The following is a 23,064-nucleotide window of genomic DNA, read 5'->3' as shown; positions in this document are numbered from 1 at the left end:
TCAAGATGCTTAATGATTTAATTGTCCAAGTAAATGCTCAATTAACCAAGCCAATAAAGACATTTCTAACCCTGTTTGCTAATTCATTAGTAAAAATACAATATTTTTTAGAGTTATAAAAATAGTATACATCTAATGCCCTTACAACAAAGGCAGAGTAAACACACTTACAGAAGATTTAATGTCCTTTGCACGATTAGCATACTTAAGAGTGTTATATGTGTCATCGTAGAACACAGAGGAAGGACTAACAGCAGCTATCATTATAGTTTGACAGTTTCCTCCAAGAGAATCCTTTAACAAGCGAGTGAGCTTACTATTTCTGTAAGGAATATGCTGATTCTTTCTCTGAAAGAACAAAAAAAGAATTCTTATGTCATTTTCCACATTTAAATGCAAACCTGCTATCACTTCACTCTAAGAATTTAAGCACTGCCCAACTTTGCAGAGACTTATAATTGGTGATTGAAATGATGATGATGAATCTTATGGAACTATTGAGTGAATATATAAAACAAATATCCTACCTAAGGATTATATCCCCATCTCAATAAACGTTAGCTAATTAAAAAAAATCAATATTGGTTTATGAGTTGTGATAAGTACACCAGATAAATGTGAGATGTTAACAACTGGGAAAACTGAGTGTGGAGTATATTTAAGAAGATCTTTCCATATTATTTTGGCAACTTTCCTCTCTTAAAAAAATAAATGTCCATTAAAAAAAAAAATCACCATTTAAAAAAAAATTAAAATACAAAAGTATTACATGCCCTATACAAATATAGTAAGAATTTTGTATGGCATACAGCTATTTCTCTCATTAAATAATTAGCTAACATGGACATAAAGTAAATTAAAATTATAATTTTACAGAGAGTTCATCTGAAAGGACAACAGAGTTCTAAGAGAACTTAATACTTCTAGGTTTCCCTTTACTTAAAAGATACAGTTCTGATTTTAAAGTAAAAATCAAAATTTCCAAAAAGCACACTTTCTATATAAAAACAAAACATTATAATGTTGAGCTAAAAGCAATCTTATGTTATCTAGTGTAGATCTTTCATATTATACAAAAGACTAATGGGAGCTAAACCAAAAGTGAAATGGCTTGCGTCGGGTCATGTGCCTGATAATTCAGAGCTAGAAATGTACCTGAGGTGCCCCAGTTTCCAGTAGTACTGTGCTTTCCACTATAGCAGTGTTTCCCAAATAGTGTGGAATGTATATTACTGGTGTTAACTTGAAATGATTTTACATGTACAAGTCCAAACGTTAAACATGGACTCATAAATGACTCAATAGGAGTCAATTATTAAAAATTTAGACAGTATGGAAAAAATGCTATAAATAGCTTAAGTTCAGAAAATCAGTCTCTTTATCATACTATTTACACGTTTGAGATTTTAATTTAGAATATAAAAGACATATTGCCTTTGTAATCTTTATGTGATTTCAGGAACTTGCCTTTTTTAAAAACACTTACCAAATCATTTTAATTTTATTAAATCAAAATACAACATTTTCCTAGCATTCATTGACCTGTATTTTCCTAAATACAATTTCTTAAATCTTGAACCTGGCTTGAACTTGATTAAAAAAAAAAAAAAGTCATTTTTACCAATACAGAAATTGTTAAATATGCTGTATTCTAGTAAGCACTCCAACATATAGTAGACGTAAAATATTTTTAAATGCCTCAAAGACATCTAATAAACATGACCTTTTTAGGTGATTTGATTATACTTTATATCTTAAGCCCTTCTTCCTAAGAAAAATTAAAACTCTAACATTTAACCCAATCTTACAGTATATAAAATACAAACCAGAACAAAATTAAGCTTTTCTAAATATGTTTTTCATATTCATCCCAATTCAATTATCATGCTTGCTGTGTAGTGATCATTAAGTGATCATTTTATTTTTTTAAATGTTTATTTGAGAGAGAGTGAAAGGGTGCATGAGCAGGGGAGGGACAGACAGGGAGAGAGAGAATACCAAGCAGGCTCCATGCCATCAGCACAGAGCCTGACACGTGGCTTGATCTCACGACCCATGAGATTATAACCTGACCTGAAATCAAGAATAAGAAACTCAACCAAATGAGCCACCCAGGTACCCCTAAATGGTGATTTTAATAATCAGGTAGAAAATAAGTGATGAGAAAGTACGATAAAATACTGACTATGAATATGATAGTCAATCGTTTTCTTTCAACAAATTCTGATTCTAGAACTAGAAAATTAAAACGAAACAAAATATAGCTTTATTTGATATATTAGGCTTTCTGTGATCTTTGCCCTATATACAAATGACATTTGATTTATTATAGACCATAAAACAAAATTATTTTGGGGTGTCTGGGTGGCTCAGTCGTTAAGCGGCCGACTTTGGCTCAGGTCATGATCTTGCGGTCCGTGAGTTCGAGCCCCGCGTTGGGCTCTGTGCTGACAGCTCAGAGCCTGGAGCCTGTTTCAGATTCTGTGTCTCCCTCTCTCTGACCCTCCCCTGTTCATGCTCTGTCTCTCCCTGTCTCAAAAATAAATAAAACGTTAAAAAAAAAATAAAAAAAAATTATTTTAAGTAGTATCTTTCTAGGAATTATACATATTTCAGCATTTCAATATATTTAAATAAGTAAACATATGGCACCTACCTTTGCATCTGCTAAGGCATTGATAACATTCCCAAGAGCTAAGAGTGACCGATTAATATTTGTGCCTTCTATAAATCGGGTCCCTTTAGCACTGGTAGTACTGGCTCGCTCAGACCCTGCCAGATCAATGAGTGACATCTTGGCAATTCGTACATTTTGACTGATACTTGCTGTTCTGTCTTGTTGTCGCAAATAAATCTTTTTGAAATTACAGGAGAATAGGAAAAATGAGGATAAGGTTTAACAAAATTAAAAGAGAAATGTGCACTTTATTTTTAAAAGAGCATGAAATCAAAATTATTTTCATTTCAAAAACATACTGAAGAAAGTATAATATTCTGACTGGCTGGTATGTAAGAATACCAGAATTATGGAAGTTGAAAAAAACCTCAAAAGTGAGATTTCCCGTATGTGTACCAGAGGGCAAATGACTGTTGGCATGACAGAAGCTCAAAACAACTACCATTTGTGTTCTGGTAACCCTTGAACCAGAACATAGACTTACCAGTGGTGGTGGTAGGGAACAGGTACTCTAGAAATAATACTCTTTTTTTTTTTTTTTTTTTAATTTTACTTTATTTTTTATTTTTTAAAATTTACATCCAAATTAGTATATAGTGAAGCAATGATTTCAGGAGTAGATTCGTTAATGCCCCTTAGCCATTTAGCCCATCCCCCTCCCACAACCCCTCCAGCAACCCTCAGGTTGTTCTCCATATTTATGAGTCTCTTTTGTTTTGTCCCCCTCCCTGTTTTTATATTATTTTTGTTTCCCTTCCCTTATGTTCATCTGTTTTGTCTTTTAAAGTCCTCATATGAATGAAGTCATATGATTTTTGTATTTCTCTAATTTCACTTAGCTTAATACCCTCCAGTTCCATCCATGTAGCTGCAAATGGCAGGATTTCATCCTTTTTGATTGCCAAGTAATACTCCATTGTATATATATATAATATATATAATATATATTATATATATATAATTATATATATAAATATATATAAATATATTATATATATATACCACATCTTCTTTATCCATTCATCCATCTATGGACATTTGGGCTCTTTCCGTACTTTGGCTATTGTTGATAGTGCTGCTATAAACATGGGGGTGCACGTGTCCCTTCGAAAGAGCACACTTGTATCCCTTGGATAAATGCCTAGGAGTACAATTGCTGGGTGGTAGGGTAGTTCTATTTTTAGTTTTTTGAGAAACCTCCATACTGCTTTTCAGAGTGGCTGCACCAGCTTGCATTCCCATAGAAATAATATTCTTAACAGAAAACCAAAGGCAGTGGTCAGAATGCTTTGCCTTTGTCCGGGGACTTTTCCTAAAGGAAAGGTGCATTTGATGTCGGCCTAAATTGGAGAGTAAATGTATTCTAATTCCCAAAATTGTTGTATGTTGTTATATTTAAAAAAAATCCCATATAAAAAAAAATAGTAAAATGTACTTGTCATGTTCAGCTCGTTGGCATACAGCATCGTTTATTGAGCCAATTTAGGCTACTTTATAGTTTAATTGAAATAAGCTAAGTGGCAAACTTAAAAGAGATGGAGAAGATTAGCTATTATTCCATTATAAAACTCTTTGCTAATATTCTTATAAAGCAGGGTCTAAGACATTTTGGGGAAATTTCAGTGTCACAGATAAACATTTCTCTCATGACCACTGATAAATGAAGAGTCATTGGAAAGAACAGAAAAGATTAATAAAATTTTATGGACTAGAGACTTTCTGAATGACTTGACTGCCTCTGATATGAATTCTTCCAACTTTGTCAATTTCTTTTATAAGATGTGCTCCAATAATATAATCCGGAATGAAGCTATAAAATAATTTGTATTTTAACAGGACCAGAAGCTACAAAAAATAATATCTATTAACCTATGCTTTAACTCTTTCTAGAATTGTATTCCTAAAAAGAACTGTAACAATGCAATCAATGTCCTTCAGGAATGCAACTACTCACATAGTCCCTATGGTGAAATCTTTAGAAAGTGAATCAGTATCTCCCCAATTTATTGGTTCTGTAAATCTAGATCTATAAAGAGAAAGTTTGCTCTGAATATAAGGTTATCTTTAGAAAAGACTAAATATTTTTACTAACTTAAAAAAAGAAAAACAACTAACTCAAGGAAAAAACCCTCTAACACTACTACCTTACTATCCTGTATCTTCACACATGTAAAACTTTATACTTCCGATTTACATCATCTCAATTCGGAATATTCTTGATAAAATCTTTTCAAAGCTGTAGAGTTAAGGAAATACTGAGTAAGGAGTCCACAGATGAAGGGATTTTCTTTGTATATGTGAAAACTACCACACATGAATTTGGCTTTGTTCATTTTAAATTGAATTTTAAGAGCAATAGTCTAATGGCCTGTTACCTGGAAAACAGCATGAGAACGAGAAGATGTGGCATTCATATCAGTGGGATGCTGTGTCCTATTTCTGTTTCCATTATCCAACAACTGTAAAATTTCCTCTGAGGACTTGGGCTAGAAAAGTTTAAGTAAAAGAAAAATATACAAATTAGCCATCTATCTTTGAAATTTTTAATAAACTTTCAACAAGAAAAAAGACTTTTAAAGATAAAAGGTAGAAAACGTTTTCTATAAATTGAATCCCATTAAATATTCCCCACCCCTCCCCTCCAGGAAATTGAAAATCTATGTGTAACTTCTGATTTCCCCAAAGCTTTACTAATAATGTACTGTTGACTTGAAGTCTTTCCGATAGTAGGAACAGGTGATTAATACATATTTTGCATGTTACATGTATTATACACTGTATTCTTACCATAAATGAAAAAAGGGAATGTTATTAAGAGAATCATAAGGAAGAAAAAATACATTTGCAGTACTGTACTGTGTTTATAAGAAAAAATCTGCATATAAGAGTACGTGTTCAGCTCAAACCCATGTTGTTCAAGGGTCAACTATACTTTGTTTGGTGTTCTATGAGAAATAAAAGATAAAATCTTTTCTTTCTGTGGAGATAAAATATAAATGTATTATGCAGAACACATGGTATTAAATTTTTAAGTAGATTTTTAAAAGAAAAGGTCATTCAATTATTTCAAAGGGAAACAAAATAATACTAAAGATACACTCTGATTATTTTAACTCTGCACTTCATTATTTTTCTTCTATCTTGAACACAATGGAAAAAAAGTAAATGGCTAAATAATCACACTTGCTATTAGCATAAGGAAAAAGACATTTATAAACATACCTGATGTAAAGTCAACCCCTGAACAACTACCCCTTTTTGGGCATCTTCCCGAACGGCAAGTGGTCCTGAATTTACTAAGAGGTCACGAATCTGTTCATTATATACCTTAAGGGGGAAAAAAAACCCAAAAACAACTGCTTTAGCACTGATGTTGAAATAATAGTGATAACATCACATATGTTACTGATTTAAGGTTGTATTAGAATTACATCTTAAAGGTAAGCGTCAACTCATTTTCATTCATCTCACCCATTCTACCTCTTGTTGCCATTAATTTTCTATCGTCTGAGAAAACAGAAGTTTTATTACCTAGGTGTGCAACTGAAATTTAGAGGTGAGTCATTATATTCTTACTCCATAATTCCTAGTTTGATAACTACAGTGAAACAAATAAGATAGCTGGATGTGTCTTTTCCTATTTTCTGGAAATATATGGGACATAAGGTCTTGGGAGATTCTAGTAAGTTATATGGAGATGCCATGGTTCTTACTGAAGATATTTGTTATTTTATTATGTCCCAACAGTCAAAACTTTTTAAATTTTAGAGCTTAAAAGTTAAAGAAAACCCATACTCAGGGATATATTTCATTTATCTTTTAATTGCATTAAGTTTAATATGCAATTCTTAATAAGTTCCATAATAGGACCCCCCCCACCACACACAGACACACACAGACACACACACACACACACACACACACACACACACACACACTTCATTTGAATGATGAGGGGAACTGAGGCCCTAGAAGGTTAAGTGATTTGTCCATGGTCACAAAAGTAATAGCAGAATGGTGCCAAATAGCCTTACCCTACTGCATGGCATTGAATACACATCTGTATTTTATGTCTCTGGCAATATATATATTTTTTAGTAATTTTGTAATTAAGGCATAAAAATGGTACTATTGATTTTATGAATTTATCAAAGTTACTGAATTTTCTACTTGCCAAACAAATGACAACTACAACAAGTGATAAAACTTAAACACATACGCGCGCGCGCGCACACACACACACACACACACACACACAGAGAATTAAGGCTTTAAGAAATATTTTAAGTTATTTCCATGTTCTAATAAATAGCCAATAGTGATACTTCATTTCTGGTAAGATTTTCTACAATGAATGATAATTTTTAAATGTAATAAAAATTTTGTTTTTTAACGTTTATTTATTTTTGAGACAGAGAGAGACAGAGCATAAACAGGGAGAGTCAGAGAGAGAGGGAGACACAGAATCCGAAGCAGGCTCCAGGCTCTGAGCTGTGAGCACAGAGCCCGACACGGGGCTCGAACCCACAAGCCGTGAGATCATGACCTGAGCTGAAGTCGGATGCTTAACCAACTGAGCCACCCAGGTGCCCCAAAATGTAATAACTTCTTAAAAGTAGTAAAATCGAAACAGATAATTTTTGTTGGTTGTTATTTTTCTGATAAGCAGCAGTCACTTTTCAAACGCTTCCCCTTACCCATTTCAATCACACAAAATACACAATTAGAACAATCACTCAAGCCAGTCTACACATCAGAATCACCTGGGAACTTTTAAAAAACCTAAGATGTCTCAACCACAATCCAGACCTATTAAATTAAAATGTCCAGGGGGTGATACCTAGGTATGTCTATTTTTAAAAAGCTCCATAGCCAACTCGGGTGCAGAGCCTGAGTGAAAAACCACTAGATTAGACATTGCCTTCCTTACCATTAATAACATGAAGGCAGATTAAAAGAAAAAACAATTAAAAACATTATAAAAATAACCAAACTTTAGAATTCCCCCAGTTATAAAAGGATCTAACGAAGAAATAATGAATACTGCTATGCTCTTTCCCCAATTAAGTTCAAAGCAATTTTTTCAACACTTACTTATAGACAATGAGTTTTTTCAGCAACCTACATATCTTAATCAATTGTTGAAATGTGAAGAAACTTTCTCAGTAGGAACCAAACTACAAGATGTCAATAAGAGACCTGTAACCAGTAGAAATGTTCTCTCCGATACCACAAACGAATAGGCAGTAAAATCACAGATTTGTTTCTGCACTGGTATCTGAAACACTATCTGAACACAAAGTTAAGAGTGCCTACCACCTAGTTATGATTTGTTGAATGTCAGCTATTACTAAGAAAGCAGAAGTCCTCAAAGAATGATGGCGTATGTCAAAAGGACACAAGAGAAACATGAAGGAGACCTGACTAGTCAAATCTAGCATAATTTGAGCTTTAATTATGGAAAAGGTTTATAAGCTCTTAAATAATATTAAGAAACCATGAGTCCACACTGATATAATAAAGAAAAGGAAAAGCTCTTTCTGTATAGGAGAAAGTGAGGAATGACTATAGATGAAATTATGGAATTTAAGTATCACTATCATCTACCATCATAATAACTGATTCAGGCATGAATCATCAGTGGATGCCAATAGAAATAGATGAAAGTTTGAGGAGTAAGAGGATAAAGGGTAAAGTAATATCTTTATAGGGCAGAAATTTTGCCTACATCAACATAATGAAATGGATCAAAGTTAACCAAACCAGTAAAGGGACTATAAGTTATGATACCATAAGAACTCAACATTACTTCTACGGTGTTCTTGCTAGTTTACAACCTGAATCCAATTGCTGACTAACACAAATTAGAGGTTTTATGACAGTGACATAAAACAGAGAAAAAAAATCCAAATTAAAACTAAAGAGATATGACAATTGCATGCAACTTATGATCTTAGATTTCCTTTTTCAAAAAGGGCAACATTGGAATAATTGGCAAAATCTCATTAAGATTTATAGATTAGGTAATGGTGTTCTATCACTGTTAATTTCCTGATTTTGATAACTATTCAGTGGTTATTCTTGTTTTTACAAGTTTGTAACTTAAACAGATTAGAAAAAAGAGGAAGACACACACATACCAAGGGAAAAAACAAAGGCAGTAAAGGTAGTAAAATATGGGGGATCTGGGTGAAGGGTATCTGGAAGGTCTTTGTGCTAATCATGCTACTCAGAAATTAGGCCAAAATAACATACTCAGCAGAAAGAGATAAAGATGCATAACAAATACCTAAGAGCAGGAATTTCAATGATTTTATACATTCATAAGAAAATTCCTATATGATAGAATAGTTTGAATAGGCCATGGAACGTCTTAAAGATTTTGTAATACTATTGACTCATCTAAAGAATGATATTGTCAACTCACCTCCAGATAAGAAACTGCGGTACTACATACTTTCTCTTCTTTAATCTCCTCCATAGATTTGTAAAGGTCTAACATCGTTAGATACATCACTCCAGGTTCAGCAGCTGATCCGAGCATCGTGTGGGTCTTCCCAGCTCCAGTGGCACCATATGCAAGTACTAAGTTTTTATAAAAGGGGATCAAAGCTCTTTATTACGACACACAACATTACTATATCCACTGTCCAGTGGAGAGTTCTGTCTGTATATCCTGAACATAACCTTAAACTCATTAGATCCAAAATTAACTTCTAGGCTTATCCTAAAACCTGGGAATTTTAGCACAAATCTACTCTTAACTCCCGTATTCTTTATTCTGGTTAATGGTACCACTACTCCCCCCCCTCCCCCCCCCCCCGCCCCAGCTCATCTGCTCCCTTTCCTCTACAGCACTCTTAAAACCTTTAATCAGTTATCAGTATCCCCACCTAGTCTCAATCTTCTTTAATTCATCTCTTAGAATTTTGTACAGTTATTTTTATGAAAACAAAATCGAATATGTTAAATCTCCTTAATTGTTCCACAGTCCTATATGAGAAAGTAGAAATTCCTCCACTTGGAATATTAATATTATTAAGCCCTCTCTCTATCCTATTCCTTCCTTGCTATGGTCTAGGCATATTAGATTGTGTGACGTTCTCCGCATGTGCTGCTCCTTATCTACTCCACTGATTTTCCATTGAAGAGTTCCTCCAGTTAATCCAGCTGGAACACTTACACCTGTTCTAAATATTCAGCACATGTCACTTTTCCATGTCACAGGCAGATATGTGTACTCCCTCATTTGAGTTCTCAGTGTATGCTGCACATCCTTCTATTCTAGCCTGTATCACCCTGTATTTCCAACTGTGAGCTCTAAGTCTGAAACTGTGTATCCTTCACAAATAGCGAATCAGCTGAAACAAAGCAGATATCCACTGCAAGTTTGCTGAATAAATGAATTCCAATAGAAGCCATTTATAAAATTCCTTTTTAAAATTTGCTTTAGGGGCGCCTGGGTGGCTCAGTCAGTTGAGTGACTGACTTCGGCTCAGGTCATGATCTCACGGTTTGTGAGTTCGAGCCCTGTGCTGGGCTCTGTGCTGATGGCTTGGAGCCTGGAGCCTGCTTTGGATTCTGTGTCTCCCTCTCTCTCTGCCCCTCCCCCACTCATGCTCTGTCTCTCTCTGTCTCAGAAATAAATAAACATTAAAAAAAATATTAAAAAAAATAAAATTTGTTTTAGGCAAATTACTTCGTTTTCACAATTCTCTCTAGCATAACATAAAAGTGATGTTTGAAGAACAAAAAACAAAAAGCTACTCTGAATTACATATGGCAATTCCTGACATAATAATCAATTAAGACAATTAAGTCCTCATATTATTACTGGTAAGAATATTTTTATAAGTTAAATTTCCCTGCTAAACCAAATTATTAACAAACTACTAAAATACTTTTCAACAGAATTAATTGAACTGACACGTTTCATTTTGTTCTATATTATGTAAGCTAGTGGTAAACTGAGAAGTCTTAAGACAGTTGGATCATAGTGTAAAACAAAGTCAAGAAGAAAACAGAGATTCTCTATTTGCTTGGTGGAGACTTTTTCATTTGGAGTCAAGAAAAATTTTAAAAATCTCTAGAGACAATATGGAGTTTCATGAATGAGCAAAATATACACTTAAAAATGAGAATCACAGCAGTTCTAATCAATAAACCACATTCTATTCTTATTTGACCAAGACGGTAAGTCTTCTGTAATAAAACTGAATGAGTCAGAGATAGTGAAACATGTTACAGTTTTGGGGTATCTTAAAGAAAATGTCATAAATGGTGGTAATTACAAAAATAAGATATAAATAATAGTGTTAAGGGCCTTAGAAACACTGAATTAACTGGCTTTTTGGATCTCTCTCTAGGAAATGAACATGGCTGTTTTGAAAGGCAAATTAGAGATCTATCCAGAACACTAGAGATGCTTTCTGGGCTGAAGATATGCTGAAATAGCACATGCTACTCAATTAACATGGCCTTTTAACATTTTTATTTCAAGGTACTATAAATGAAATGTCCAACTATTCCCCAGGGATAGATAGTTGTATAGGTAAGCGGAGAGAATACTAATGAATTAAATTGTGAGAAATCTGGCATCAATTACAAGACATGTGTGGTTTAATAACATAGGAAACTGAGAAGATGACTGCCTAAAGGGACCATAGCAAAGCTCTAGAAGAGAGAATTTCAAGATATGTTATATGTGATAATTGAATTTCAGTATATGTGCTGCCGAAGTGAGCACGTGATAACTGAATTTCAAAGAAAGTCTACATTTACAGCGAAATACTCCTGAACTTAATAATTTTTAGCAAAAAGCACCTTAAAATTGATTATATTTAGAAGAATGGGCCAAGCTGATGTACATTCTAATGTAAAACTGAAATCAGGTGGAAAAATTAAACTCTAACTGAAATAATTACCTGTGCAATTATATCCATTCAAAAAACTACGAAGAATTGGCTTAGTAGTGTGTTCAAAAACTTCCAATTGAGTTGAAGTTTCATCAAAAACAGCATCAAATACAAATTTGAGATCCTTATTTTGTCTCTTTGTAATATCTCGATTTGCAGTTTTCTTTCCATGGAAAAAACTGATTTCTTCTTGTTTGGGATCAAAAACTAGGATATGCTTATCCACAACATGGACCACTTTATGGAATCCAGCTGCCTTTTCTTTTGTATTTTCAGGACGCACACGAACAACTACTTTCATGTGGTGACACAGGTCTTCCTCGGTGACAGACATTATGGACTATCTTGCTTCTGTTTATGTGAAAGCCTGAATATTTCTCTGTAATTAAAAAGGAAAATAAAGTATTAATATTAATTCTATTATAATATGACTGGTATGTAGCAGTCACTAAAAAAACTATGAATAATTCTATTCTACTCACCTGGTAAATGTTACTGGAAATATGTACATTTAAAAAATACAATGTATATTTCACTCCTTGGTTCAAAACCTTCCAGTCGTTATTTTATTCAGAGTACATGTTTAAATTCTCTAAATGGTCTTAATTTCCCATTTTATTGATCTTCCCTTTGTTCCCTCCATTCCAGCTAACACACCAGGCACCCCAATATGGTCTTTCCACTAGCCATTCTATTACAAAATGTTTCCCTCAATATCTGCATGACTAAGTCCCTCGCTTCTTTCAAGTCCTTGCTCAAATGTTGCCCTCCTCATGACTTATTAAAACTACCAAACCAATGCCTAATTACTCTTATACAGCTTTTCCCCCCCAAACACTTACCAACTCCAAATAGTATATATTTTTTACCTATTTATTGTATTTGTTATTTATTTTCTCTCTTCCAGGTAAACTATGCACTCTTTAAAGGCATGCATTTTTTTAAATCTGTTTTGATTACTGATAATGTTCCAAGAGCCTAAAACGGTGCCTGACACATGGTAGACTGTATAACTATTTGATGAATAAACACGTTAGAAAATCTAAAATGTTTTTAATTTTTTTTCTTAGTTTTAACTTTTAGATTCTAGGTTATTTTCTGGATAATTGAGGTTTCCAAAGTATTGATCTTTGTTAGTTTATCTTCACTTTTACTATTTAATTTTATGTGAGACAGTCTAGCCAAAATTTTTTTGAAGTTTATCTATTTTGAGAGAGAGAGCACGCACATGCAAGCACGTAAGCAGGGGAGGAGCAAAAAGAGAGGGAGAGAGAGAATCCTAAGCAGGCGCCATGCTCAGCGCAGAGCTCAACATGGGGCTCAACCTCATGAACCATGAGATCGGGACCTGAACCAAGATCAAGAGTCGGATGCTTAACTGACTGAGCCACCCAGGCACTCCAATCAGACAATTTTTAAACCTACCATCACTGACGTACAGTAGACTTATAGAATTACAGAGCAGATTAGGATCTCTGAACACATCATCGTGTATATGCCATCTTTATCACCTTCATGCCTGGGCTAACTAATTGAGGCATCCTTGTAACTATTTTTAAACACAGGGGTTTGTGAAGATACAGGTAGAGAAGAGTCTGGATGTATCAATTTCCACTGCCAACAGGCTTGCAGCCAAGATCACTTTTATTAAAAATAGTTCAAAAGCCAAGACTTTCCCTTCATTACCATGATGATTCTGAGAGATCTTTTCCTGTCCATTCCCATAACCCAAACTAAAATAGTGCTGAAGTTCTTGTGAAAGCCAAAGCTTGGTTTTTGGGCAGCCTAGCTGTGGTTGTATGTGGTTTAACAATAGTGTTTCAGTCTAAGTGGAAGCCCAGGGTCTGACTTACACTTCAGGCAGAGAGATTTCTCAGGGTTTTGTGTGTGTGTCATTTAATTTTTTGTTTTGTGATATAATCTGCTCACTCTGACTACTGCGTAGATAACACACTATAAGGAATAGAGACTAGTTAGAACATTTTAGTAATATAAACAGGAGATGATGCTGTCAACTCAGAAGCAGGTAGCGGTCATATTCTGGATGTATTCTGAAGGTAAAGACAATAGATTTTCCTGATAGATGTGCAGTATGAGAGAAAGATAGGATTCAAGAATAACTCCAAAGTTCTTGGCCTGAGTGTTGGAAGATCTAGAAATCTAGAAATGTCAAGGCGGATAGAACCCAAGTTAAAAAAGTACAGTTTGTCCTCAGAGTCCTAATGCTCTTTGAAGCTTTTAGTAGTTTTTAGAGTTTCAAATGACACTAAGATTTTGGGGAATCTTTAAATGAAGGACAGGATCATCAACTGTGTTAGATACTGCTAATACATAAAGTACACACTAAGAAGTAACCATGAGATTTAGTAACATGGAAGTCGATTAGAAGAAAAGTTCTATGGGAAGACGGGACAAAAACCTGATGAGAGAAGACTCAGTGAACACAGGTAATAATAATACAAAAGTGAGCCAAGAAATGGTGTGGGGGAGGGGGAAGGTTAGAAGAAAATATTTTGTTATTTAAAAATTTTTTTCTTTAACATTTATTTATTATTGACAGAGAGACACAAAGCGTGAGCAAGGGAGGGGTAGAGAGAGAGGGAGACACAGAATCCAAAGTAGGCTCCAGACTCTGAGCTGCCAATATAGAGCCCGACGCAGGGCTCAAACTCACAAACTGTGAGATCATGACCTGAGCCGAAGTTGGCTGCCCAACCGAGCCAGCCAGATGCCCCAATATTTTGTTATTTTAAAATGGGATGAATATCAACAATGATAAAACCATACGCTTTTGGGAAGAATTCAAAGAAGGCCGAAGTAATCTAAAAGCAGGAGACACTGGACACAGCACTCCCTTTTTAGGACTCTGTCTTTCCCCAAAAATAGAATGCTGAAGAGGGAAGGATGGTCATTTTGATTCCAACAGTCAGGTTCCATCCAGAAGAATTACCTTCTGACTAGCCAAGTTCCACAAAGCACCTATGCCTCACCTCTGTGACCTTGGACAAGTTACTTAACCTCATTGAGTCTCAGGTTTCTCATTTGTATTAAAGAAATAATACCTCATAGTTGTGAAGGCTAAAAGATAAAACAAATATTAAGTGTATTAAGGCATTCAATAAATGTCAATTCGCTTCCCTATCCACCCCCATTCTTGTCTCTTCTTGCCAGAGATATGGTTCATCTTTTTAGTGTTTCCCAATGGGCTTATGATGGCCCTTTGGATAGGACAATTCTTCCTTGTTTGGAACTGTTCCATGTATTAGAGAATGTTTAACATTTCTGACCTCTATTATAGGCCAGTAGCATCCCACATTCCGGGTGACACCAAAAACTGACCTCCATACACATTTCTAAAAGCTCTTAGGAATATTGAATGCTTTGATTTTGACGGATACAATTCTCCTCCCCCCCAATGATAGGTAAAATACACACAAATGAAATGGTTAAATAAGCACAAAACATTAGGTAATTATTTCAAAATAGACCTTAGAATCTCAAGGTTGGATGGGATCTCTTGCTAATGAATTAATTAACGAATCAACTCAATACATTCACTGTTAGATGTTGGAGCCAGATACCTTAGGTTAAAATTCCAGCTCTACTATTTATTGGCTGTGACAGCAAGTTATGTAACCTCCCTGTGGCTCAGTTTCCTCATCTGTAAAGTGGGACTAATAATAATGCCTACCTCACAGAGCTGTTGTGAGGAACTTAGAACAATGCCTGGCACACGGTAGGTACTACAAGTGTTTGCCACCATTGCTATTATTATTATTATTATATACAGTGCAGTGAGAGAAAGTGGTATTAGTAAAATAGTGACACAAATATGTAAAGGTGTAACTATGACAAGTACTGTAAGGTAAATAAAGGTTAATAGTGCTACATAAGACTATCATGGGGGGCTCAAATAGAAAGCTTCCTAGAGGAAGTGACAGGAGCGGAGAGTTGAAGGATGCATAGTTATTAACCAGGTAAAAAAAAAAAAAGCATTTCATGAAGGAAAACTAGTTACACATTAAATAAATATGAGCTAGGCATTTTCCTGGGTCTCAGGACAGACGGCAGGAGTGTATGTGTGGGCTCCTATTTTAGATGGGGCAGTTGAGAAAAGCTTGTCTAGTGGAGTGTCTTTTTACAGAAACTGAAGAGGAGTGGCTCTCTGGGACAAGAGTATCTTAGGCAGCAAGTCTGAAGGCCTGTGGTAAGAAAGAGCTTGTGGTGAAGACATAACTGATTTAAGCATGGTCAATCTGCTTAAATCTCATTTCTTTTAGCTGTTTCGTTTTAGCTAATTGCAACTTTACAGTATATAAAGAAATACTCAACTTAGCTTTACCCAGTCCTAAGGCAGCTGGAGAGAACGAAAGGAAACAGAGTGGGTTGCCTTAAGAAGCTATAACTAGATAAGAGTGGGGCCAGATTTGGAAAATCTTAAGTACAGGCTATCAAGTTTAGATTTAATTTTGCGGTTTACTGGAAACTGCTGAAGGTATTTTAGAAGGCAAATGATCTTACTCAAGGAATACATCAAGTAGAAATACTGACAAATATCTAAAGGGGTTTAAGAAGTATAAACTCAAATACAACTTTGTTTTACAACTTGTTATAGATTTTAAGAAAGACATTGATCTTAACTTCTAAAATATCACATTTCTCCAATTTTTCAAAACAAAGGAGTGACTATAATTTTCTTAATAAAAACACCCAAGGTCAACAGAATCACCAAAATGTAAACAATTAGTCTATGTTCAAATACACTGATGTCTTGGGGAAGCCTGGGTAGCTCAGGTGGTTAAGCATCCAACTCTTGGTTTCAGCTCAGGTCATGATCTCACAGTTCAAGAGACTGACCCCTGCGTTGCGCTCTGTGTATGGCTTGGAGCCTGCTTGGGATTCTCTTTCCTTCTCTCTCTGCCCCTCCCCCACTCAAGGACACACACGTGTGCACTTGCTCTCTTTCTCTCTCAAAATAAATACATAAACTTAAAAAATGAAGTTTTTCCTACATTAATGCATGATGCCAGTTTTCTTTCCTGACATGGCCAACTAAAAGAGATGGGCATCTAGTTGATTCTGAATAAAGGCATACAGAAAGCAAATTCTTTGACCATGTTGACCAAGAAGCAACAAAAGAAAAGCCTAGATATTGCTATCTGTGTAATAATGTGTTGATTCAAACATTCTTTTCAGATGACTGTTCAGAAGATAGAATCACAATTTCTGATTAATTCTGTCATATCTACTCCTAATTATATTTGTTTAATAGAACCAAGAGTAAGCTGCTAGAATTTCATTGATGGGACTAAAACATTAAAGATAAATACTTCCAACACCACTGTTCATTATAATAAAAAGGTATTTGTTTAGTCTTGAGAAAGTAGAATATAAATGAGAATAATGAAGAGGCTTCAGTTGCTAATCTATAAAGTGATAGGATTGGTGAAAGGATAAAGTCCTTTTCTAGCTCTAATATTTTATTATTACATGTGATTGGAAAAGGGTATAAGAAAGTGACAAGAAATAATAGCTAATGGGACTGTATGTTTTTACCATTATATCCCTAATCTCTTGTAGTGAGCCTAGTCAATAGCATGTTCTCAAATATTTGATAAATGAGTAAATTAATAAATTATAAAAAGCAGACACAGAATCCAAGAGAGTAACTCACTCATTTAGAATAGAGGCAAACATACAATATATTTCTCTGAAAGAATCAACATATTATAGTAAGTATGACTGGCAGTAATAGGCAGTTACAATGAGGATTCTGAGGCATCAAAAAAAAAAATTTACATACTGTACCCAGTTTCTTGTTTACAAAATTAGGAAAATGGGAAGATCATCTTTTATATGAATTATTGAGGGTGGTTAAGACACCATGCCATGTTATACTTAACAAGGGTAACATTCAATTTTCTGGGACATTCACTTATATAAAAAAAGCTCATTCCTCTGCTACATTTAATGAAGAGGTGTTAAAATCTAATTCTCTACACCAGCTGCAAGATAATATAAACCAAGTTGAAGAGGCAAATTCTTAACTTACAAGCCACTCCTGTTCACCCAAGAAAAAATTATAAACCAAATAAGTTAGACTCACCCCCAGTTATATGCAAGTAAATAATAAATTTTATTTAATTCATTGATTGCATGCACTGATGTCTTCTTCAAGAGCAATCAGATCATGTTATGTATCTCATGTCATTCCCCAGCTCCAAACTCTCCAATGACTTCCCAGCATCAGAATAAAATGTAAACTCCTTAGCATGTCTTGTAGGTTCTATATCTGGCCCTGTCTACCTCTTCAACCCCTTCTTTAAATGTTATCCTCCTCCTTGATTACTCTGCTCCAGTCACACTGTCCTAAATGTTCCTAAAATACTCAGTCTTATTCTAACCTCATAACCTTGCTCTTTCTCTTCTTTTCCTGGAAGCCTCTACCTTCAGACACTTGCAAATCTTAATCTCTCAGTTCATTATTCTGGTCTCTGTTCAAATAGCACTACACAGAGGCTTTCCCTAAAGATTCCATTCAAAATAGTGTCACCTCGCCTTTTCCTCTTTAATCTCTTAAGGGCTTTATTTTTCTTCTTAGCATCTAGATTAACTGGAAAATATTATTTGGTTACATATTTACTGCTTGTTTCCTCTTTAGAATATACGCACTATGAGACTATGGGCTTCATTTGTACCCTAGAAACTTGAACAGGGCTTGTTCAATATTTACGACTCAAAACACACTTGTTCAATAGATGAATGAATGAACTAATGCAGCTTTTCAAAATATATGTGCAAAAAAATAAGTGCAGAATAGCAGACTTGGCATGTAACCATTTGAATTTTTAAAAACATACATATTTGTATATGCATGGGCTGTCTCAGGAAGACAACACAAGGAATTGGTAACACCAGTTGCCCCATGGTGGGGAAATATGAAGGTCTGGGTGACAGGCAGACTTACTTTCTACTGTATATTCTTTTGTAGAATTGGGATTTTAAACAAGACTAGTTATTTTTATTTCAAAAAACAAACCAAAGGAGAAACTATTAAAATTTACCTTAAGCACAATCTTCCATTTAATAACATTGTATTTATGGAATATTTTCTATTGAGCTCTTAGTATACACATAGAAATTGTTAAGCAACTTACATACTTCTCATTTAATCCCCATAACAATCTTATAATATAGGAATTATTATCATAGGAAAAATATAATATAGAGAGATTAAGTTAACTGGCTAAAGTTAACTTGGAAGCACAAGACATGAGATTTGAACTCAGACTAACTGGATATGAAGTCAAAGTATTTAAATCACTACTCTTTCAGATGTAAATATTTAATCTCTAGAAATTTTCTTAGAGAGAATAAAAATATATATTTGCCTATTTTTGATAGAAACCTCAGGGCCTAGCGTAGGAGCTCTTGAATGAATACTGAAATAAAACCAAAAATGTATGATTTCTTTCTGCTTGTGGGATATCCAACAGCATCTATTCTCAGCAAATATACTATTGAGAACTCTTAAATTAGATCAGTAAAGTGATAACTACTATTAATGAACAATGATTATCATTTGAGCATGTTATGTATGTCAGACATACATATGGTATGGTAAACATTTAATATTCATCATCTTATTCAATCCTTAAAATAATCATATAAGGCATACTCTACAATAGTCTCCATTTTACAAAAACAGAGACTTAATTTAGGACAAGTAATTTTTCCAAGATGACATAGCTAGTAAATGAGAAGCCAGAATGTAGACTCATGTCTAAATCCAAAGCCCATGTCCCTAATGACTACACTCTACTGGAATAACAACAGAACATTTTCAAACAAAGGAACAGAAATGTTGCTCAAATTATCTTGAGTGTGGAGTTATACAGTTATAAATGATTTCTTATATTCAAACTCAAATCTGAATTAGATTCAGGTTCAACAAACATTTTTTAGGATCAGGAACTATCCTCCACAATATCATTTATAGTCTCTATGCAGCTTACACCTCTCTGGAAATAACTTTAGTGTTACAGCCAGTGCTTCTACTAACTTAAAAACATCAGGGAGGAACAAAAATTTCAAATGGAGTTTAAGGGTGGCACTAATATCTGGGCTATTTTTTCCTCCTAGATTTCATGGACTTACCATAAAAGTGACTTTATTGTGTACTTTAATTGATTCAGGCTATCAATGGATATTGACAAGATGCACTTTTAAAGTGAAAATTTTATGTACTTCTATATACTTGCTCAGTAACAGAAGAGATTAATTACTACCGTTAAAGGCAGATAATCTTTGTTTACTGAAAAAGTCAATTCTTACAATGTAACAGAAACTTATTAACAAGCACTATCTAGTCTTTGGATGCGATATTCTCTAGCACCAAAGTTCATAAATACTTCCCAGAGGGCCTGAATGTAGTGGAATAACACTACCAACTAAACCCTATAGAATGCTTAACACAGTCTACTCCTTAGTTCATAGTAAATAACCTAAAGTATATATTATACAAAATTATTCAATTCTGGACAAATAAACTCTTTTCATAAACAGCAGTTAGCCTTGATCTCTCTGTAACTGAATGCCTAGTAAGCTGCTAAAAGTCTTGCATAAACTAAGAACAGAGGGTAAAAGGAGTTCTTATTCATTTGCAAAGCACTTTGCCAAGTGGTATCGCTTCCATACCTCATCTGATTCTTGGCAATCCCGTTACACAGTGCTGGCAGGTCTTATCTTGACGCTACAACTGAGACTCAGAGGAGGTTCCCGACTGACCTTTGCCAAGTTAACACCAGGACCTTGCAGGACAAAAAGTTTGTAAGTTGGAAAACCAAAAATCCTTATTACATAATTAAGCTCAGAGTTACATTTACAACTGTATCTTAAACAAAACATTCTGAATTTGGAGTCCGGAACGAACTTTACACTGTAAGGTGCAAGGCAATTAAAGTGCTCTGCCAGTCTAGGGAAAGAGCCAGGATGCCCTTTAAAACTTCCGACTTTCTCAGAATTTAAGGCAGGAGATTTCTGCCCTTCCTGTGGAGCAGTGAAGGGCTCCCGATCAGGTAGAGCCCTGCTCTAGCTGGGACTCGAGTTCCTCTTCCTTTCACTTTCTCCCCGGGGACGCTAACTACCCGCCCCCGACCCCCCCCCCCCCCGCCCCCCCCACCCCCCACTCAATCCTTCGGCGTTTGTCAACAAGCCCATCCCGTCTTCTCCTCAGGCGGCCGCAGGAGCCTTCCGTTTCCAGCGAGACAGGCCATCAAAAGAAGCGTTCCCGAGACGAGAAGTTTCTCCTCACGTGCCTCTCACTCACCTCTAGTCCACCAAAGGTTACCGCGACACTTCACTTCGATGTCCGCCTCACCGCGATTCAAACTCGGCAACAAGATTCAAACCCAATCCAGCTTTTCCAGCACCTCGTTTCATTGGCTGCCGACTTCGTGACGCAATCACGTCGGACGTTGCCGTGGCGCGTGGTAGCTTGGCGCCAGTAGTCTCAGCCGCGCGGCTCTGTGGAACCGGCCTTGCTGCGCGTCGCCAGGGCAACGGGCACGGCTGTTTCCGGAGGCGTTGGCCGAGGTGGGCGGGGCTAGACCGCAGCTGCAGGTGGGAGGTAGCCACCTGGGATCCTCAGACCACTTCAAGAGCCGCGGGCGAAGGGCCCGGTCCTTGGGTTCAGGGTGTGAGTGAGACGGGAGCGGGCAGGGGTTGGCTTGTGCAGTCTGCTGGGGGAGAGGCGGAGCCTGTTGGGTGTGGGTTAATGGATTGTGAACGTTATCTTTTTTTCTCTATTGAGTAGTGAGGCCTCCAAGGCACAGGTCCCATGCTCTGGAAGGTGTAGGGACCTGTTCCTTTCAGCCACTTTCACTTAAACCGAACTGGGGTCAATTCGCCTCAATTAATTGAAAGTCCAGAGCTTTAGGTTTGAGGTCCTAGGCTTTATTTCTCAGGACTCCCAGGCCTACTCCCTTTATTGCTGACTGAAACTACTTGGTGTTTTTGACATTCCTTTCGGATGAGGACTTTACAAAATAAATTCATTTAAATTTATTGGCTTAGTTCATTTTTGGATGCAGTGTTTTTTAAAGTCCTAGCTTGTAGATATTATTTCAAAATGTACGGTTTAAAAAGAAAAAAAAATACCAGAAAAAAAGGGAAGTATGTTTGCTAAGATAAGTCCATTTTATTTGTCAGGATGTTTTTAATAGTATGATCTGAATGTCATTGTTATTCTTTATATTAACATTATTGTATCCATTCTGCAATTACTGATTGTAGACTTCAGGGACATAATAGCATAAATAAAAATTCCCTGCCTTCTTGGAGCTTATATTCTTATATGGAGCTTATCACCATAATAAATAGGATGGCACAACACATTGCAGAATATTATAAGTGAAACAATTATGAAAACTTCTACATTATGGACACTTATTTCCTTTTGAAGAAAATCAGAAGCACAGTGTATTGTATACGATGCATGTTATATGATTGTTTCTGAACTCTGGATAGTGCATCAATAAAGATATTAATTGCTGGCTATATTACATATATGTTAGCTAACACAATAGTTACTTGTGTGGTGCTGGGTTTGGTAATAAAATTGAGAAGTCTTTTTATTTTATTTCAAATATGTACTCACTCTATAGTACTTGATGTATACTTGATGTCCCAGGCATTTTGTTAACTCTATATATGTTATTTTATTTCACTCTCAAAATAGCCCATGAGATACAGGCACAATTTATTTTACTTAAAAAACAAAAACAAAAACAAGTTTTCAGAAGATCCCTAAAGGAAATTTAACTGTACAAACCAGTCAATTCAGAAATGAGGCATTTGTCTCAGAAATAATTTCTAGGTTAAGTGATCTTAAGATACTTAATCTATTCTGAAAATAGGTATTTTAAAACCAATTTCTTGTAAAATTGCATTCACTATTGGTGAATAAAAAGTGTTTTAGATTTCATTTATTTCGACACCACATTATAAGCCTTGCTAACAGGTGTTTCCACACCTAATCTAAGTGCTTATTTTACATTTAACTTTAAATTCTGCCTTACAGTTGCCATTTAGCACATTTAGATGATGAGGTCTATATTCTTAAAGTATTGTGTAATCAAAGCAAAGAAACTTTAATGTTACAATAAATGCCATCACTCTGCCAGTTGGCTTCTGTTTGGCAAGACATCAAGAAATAAAACAAAGTATGAGACTAGTGTATTTTGTAACGAAATGAAGGAAAAAGAACCGAAACCATAAAAACATAGGACTAAAGGAGACAGAAATTCCCACCTTTTGTTAGAAATTGGGAGTATAATGTGTTACAATAGAACACGGAAATTTAACAGAGGCTCATAGTAAACGGAATAGAGTGGAGTTAAGAATAAAATGGAGTTAGGTTTAAAGTTGATTCAGACATTAAAAAAAAAAAAAAAGTAAAAGTAAATTTAAACC

The 23,064-nt window shown here is 35.3% G+C and overlaps 2 protein-coding genes across 8 annotated transcripts in view; one reads left to right on the top strand and one right to left on the bottom strand.

Annotated features, from left to right (window-relative positions):
• KIF18A (kinesin family member 18A) overlaps positions 1-21,033 on the bottom strand; it is an 80,781-nt gene extending 59,748 nt beyond the window's left edge. The window contains exons 1-8 of one of the 2 annotated variants that reach the window (XM_040495559.1): positions 20,921-21,033; positions 20,290-20,402; positions 11,602-11,971; positions 9,105-9,262; positions 5,900-6,004; positions 5,053-5,163; positions 2,657-2,854; positions 172-348 (exon numbers count right to left, since the gene is read on the bottom strand). In XM_040495559.1, coding sequence (XP_040351493.1) covers positions 172-348; positions 2,657-2,854; positions 5,053-5,163; positions 5,900-6,004; positions 9,105-9,262; positions 11,602-11,926 — 1,074 coding nt within the window. In that variant the 5' untranslated portion in view covers positions 11,927-11,971; positions 20,290-20,402; positions 20,921-21,033. Of the gene's footprint in view, positions 1-171; positions 349-2,656; positions 2,855-5,052; positions 5,164-5,899; positions 6,005-9,104; positions 9,263-11,601; positions 11,972-20,289; positions 20,403-20,773; positions 20,898-20,920 lie in introns of those variants that run through there. The other variant, XM_040495561.1, reaches the window with a different exon arrangement.
• Positions 21,034-21,077: 44 nt separating this feature from the next.
• The window catches only part of METTL15 (methyltransferase 15, mitochondrial 12S rRNA N4-cytidine), a 259,172-nt gene continuing 257,185 nt past the window's right edge, over positions 21,078-23,064 (top strand). For 2 of the 6 annotated variants that reach the window (XR_005796943.1, XM_040495567.1), the window contains exon 1: positions 21,181-21,289. The gene's annotated coding sequence lies outside the window, so the exon portion shown is untranslated. Of the gene's footprint in view, positions 21,290-23,064 lie in introns of all 6 variants that reach the window. The other 4 variants (XM_040495562.1, XM_040495563.1, XM_040495564.1 and 1 more) reach the window with 3 other exon arrangements.

Source organism: Herpailurus yagouaroundi, unplaced genomic scaffold (assembly GCF_014898765.1).
Source record: "Herpailurus yagouaroundi ecotype Mexico unplaced genomic scaffold, PumYag 187, whole genome shotgun sequence".
NCBI classification, from domain to species: Eukaryota; Metazoa; Chordata; class Mammalia; order Carnivora; family Felidae; genus Herpailurus; species Herpailurus yagouaroundi.
Note: the sequence above shows the minus strand (reverse complement) of the source record. Positions and strands in the feature narration are given on the sequence as shown.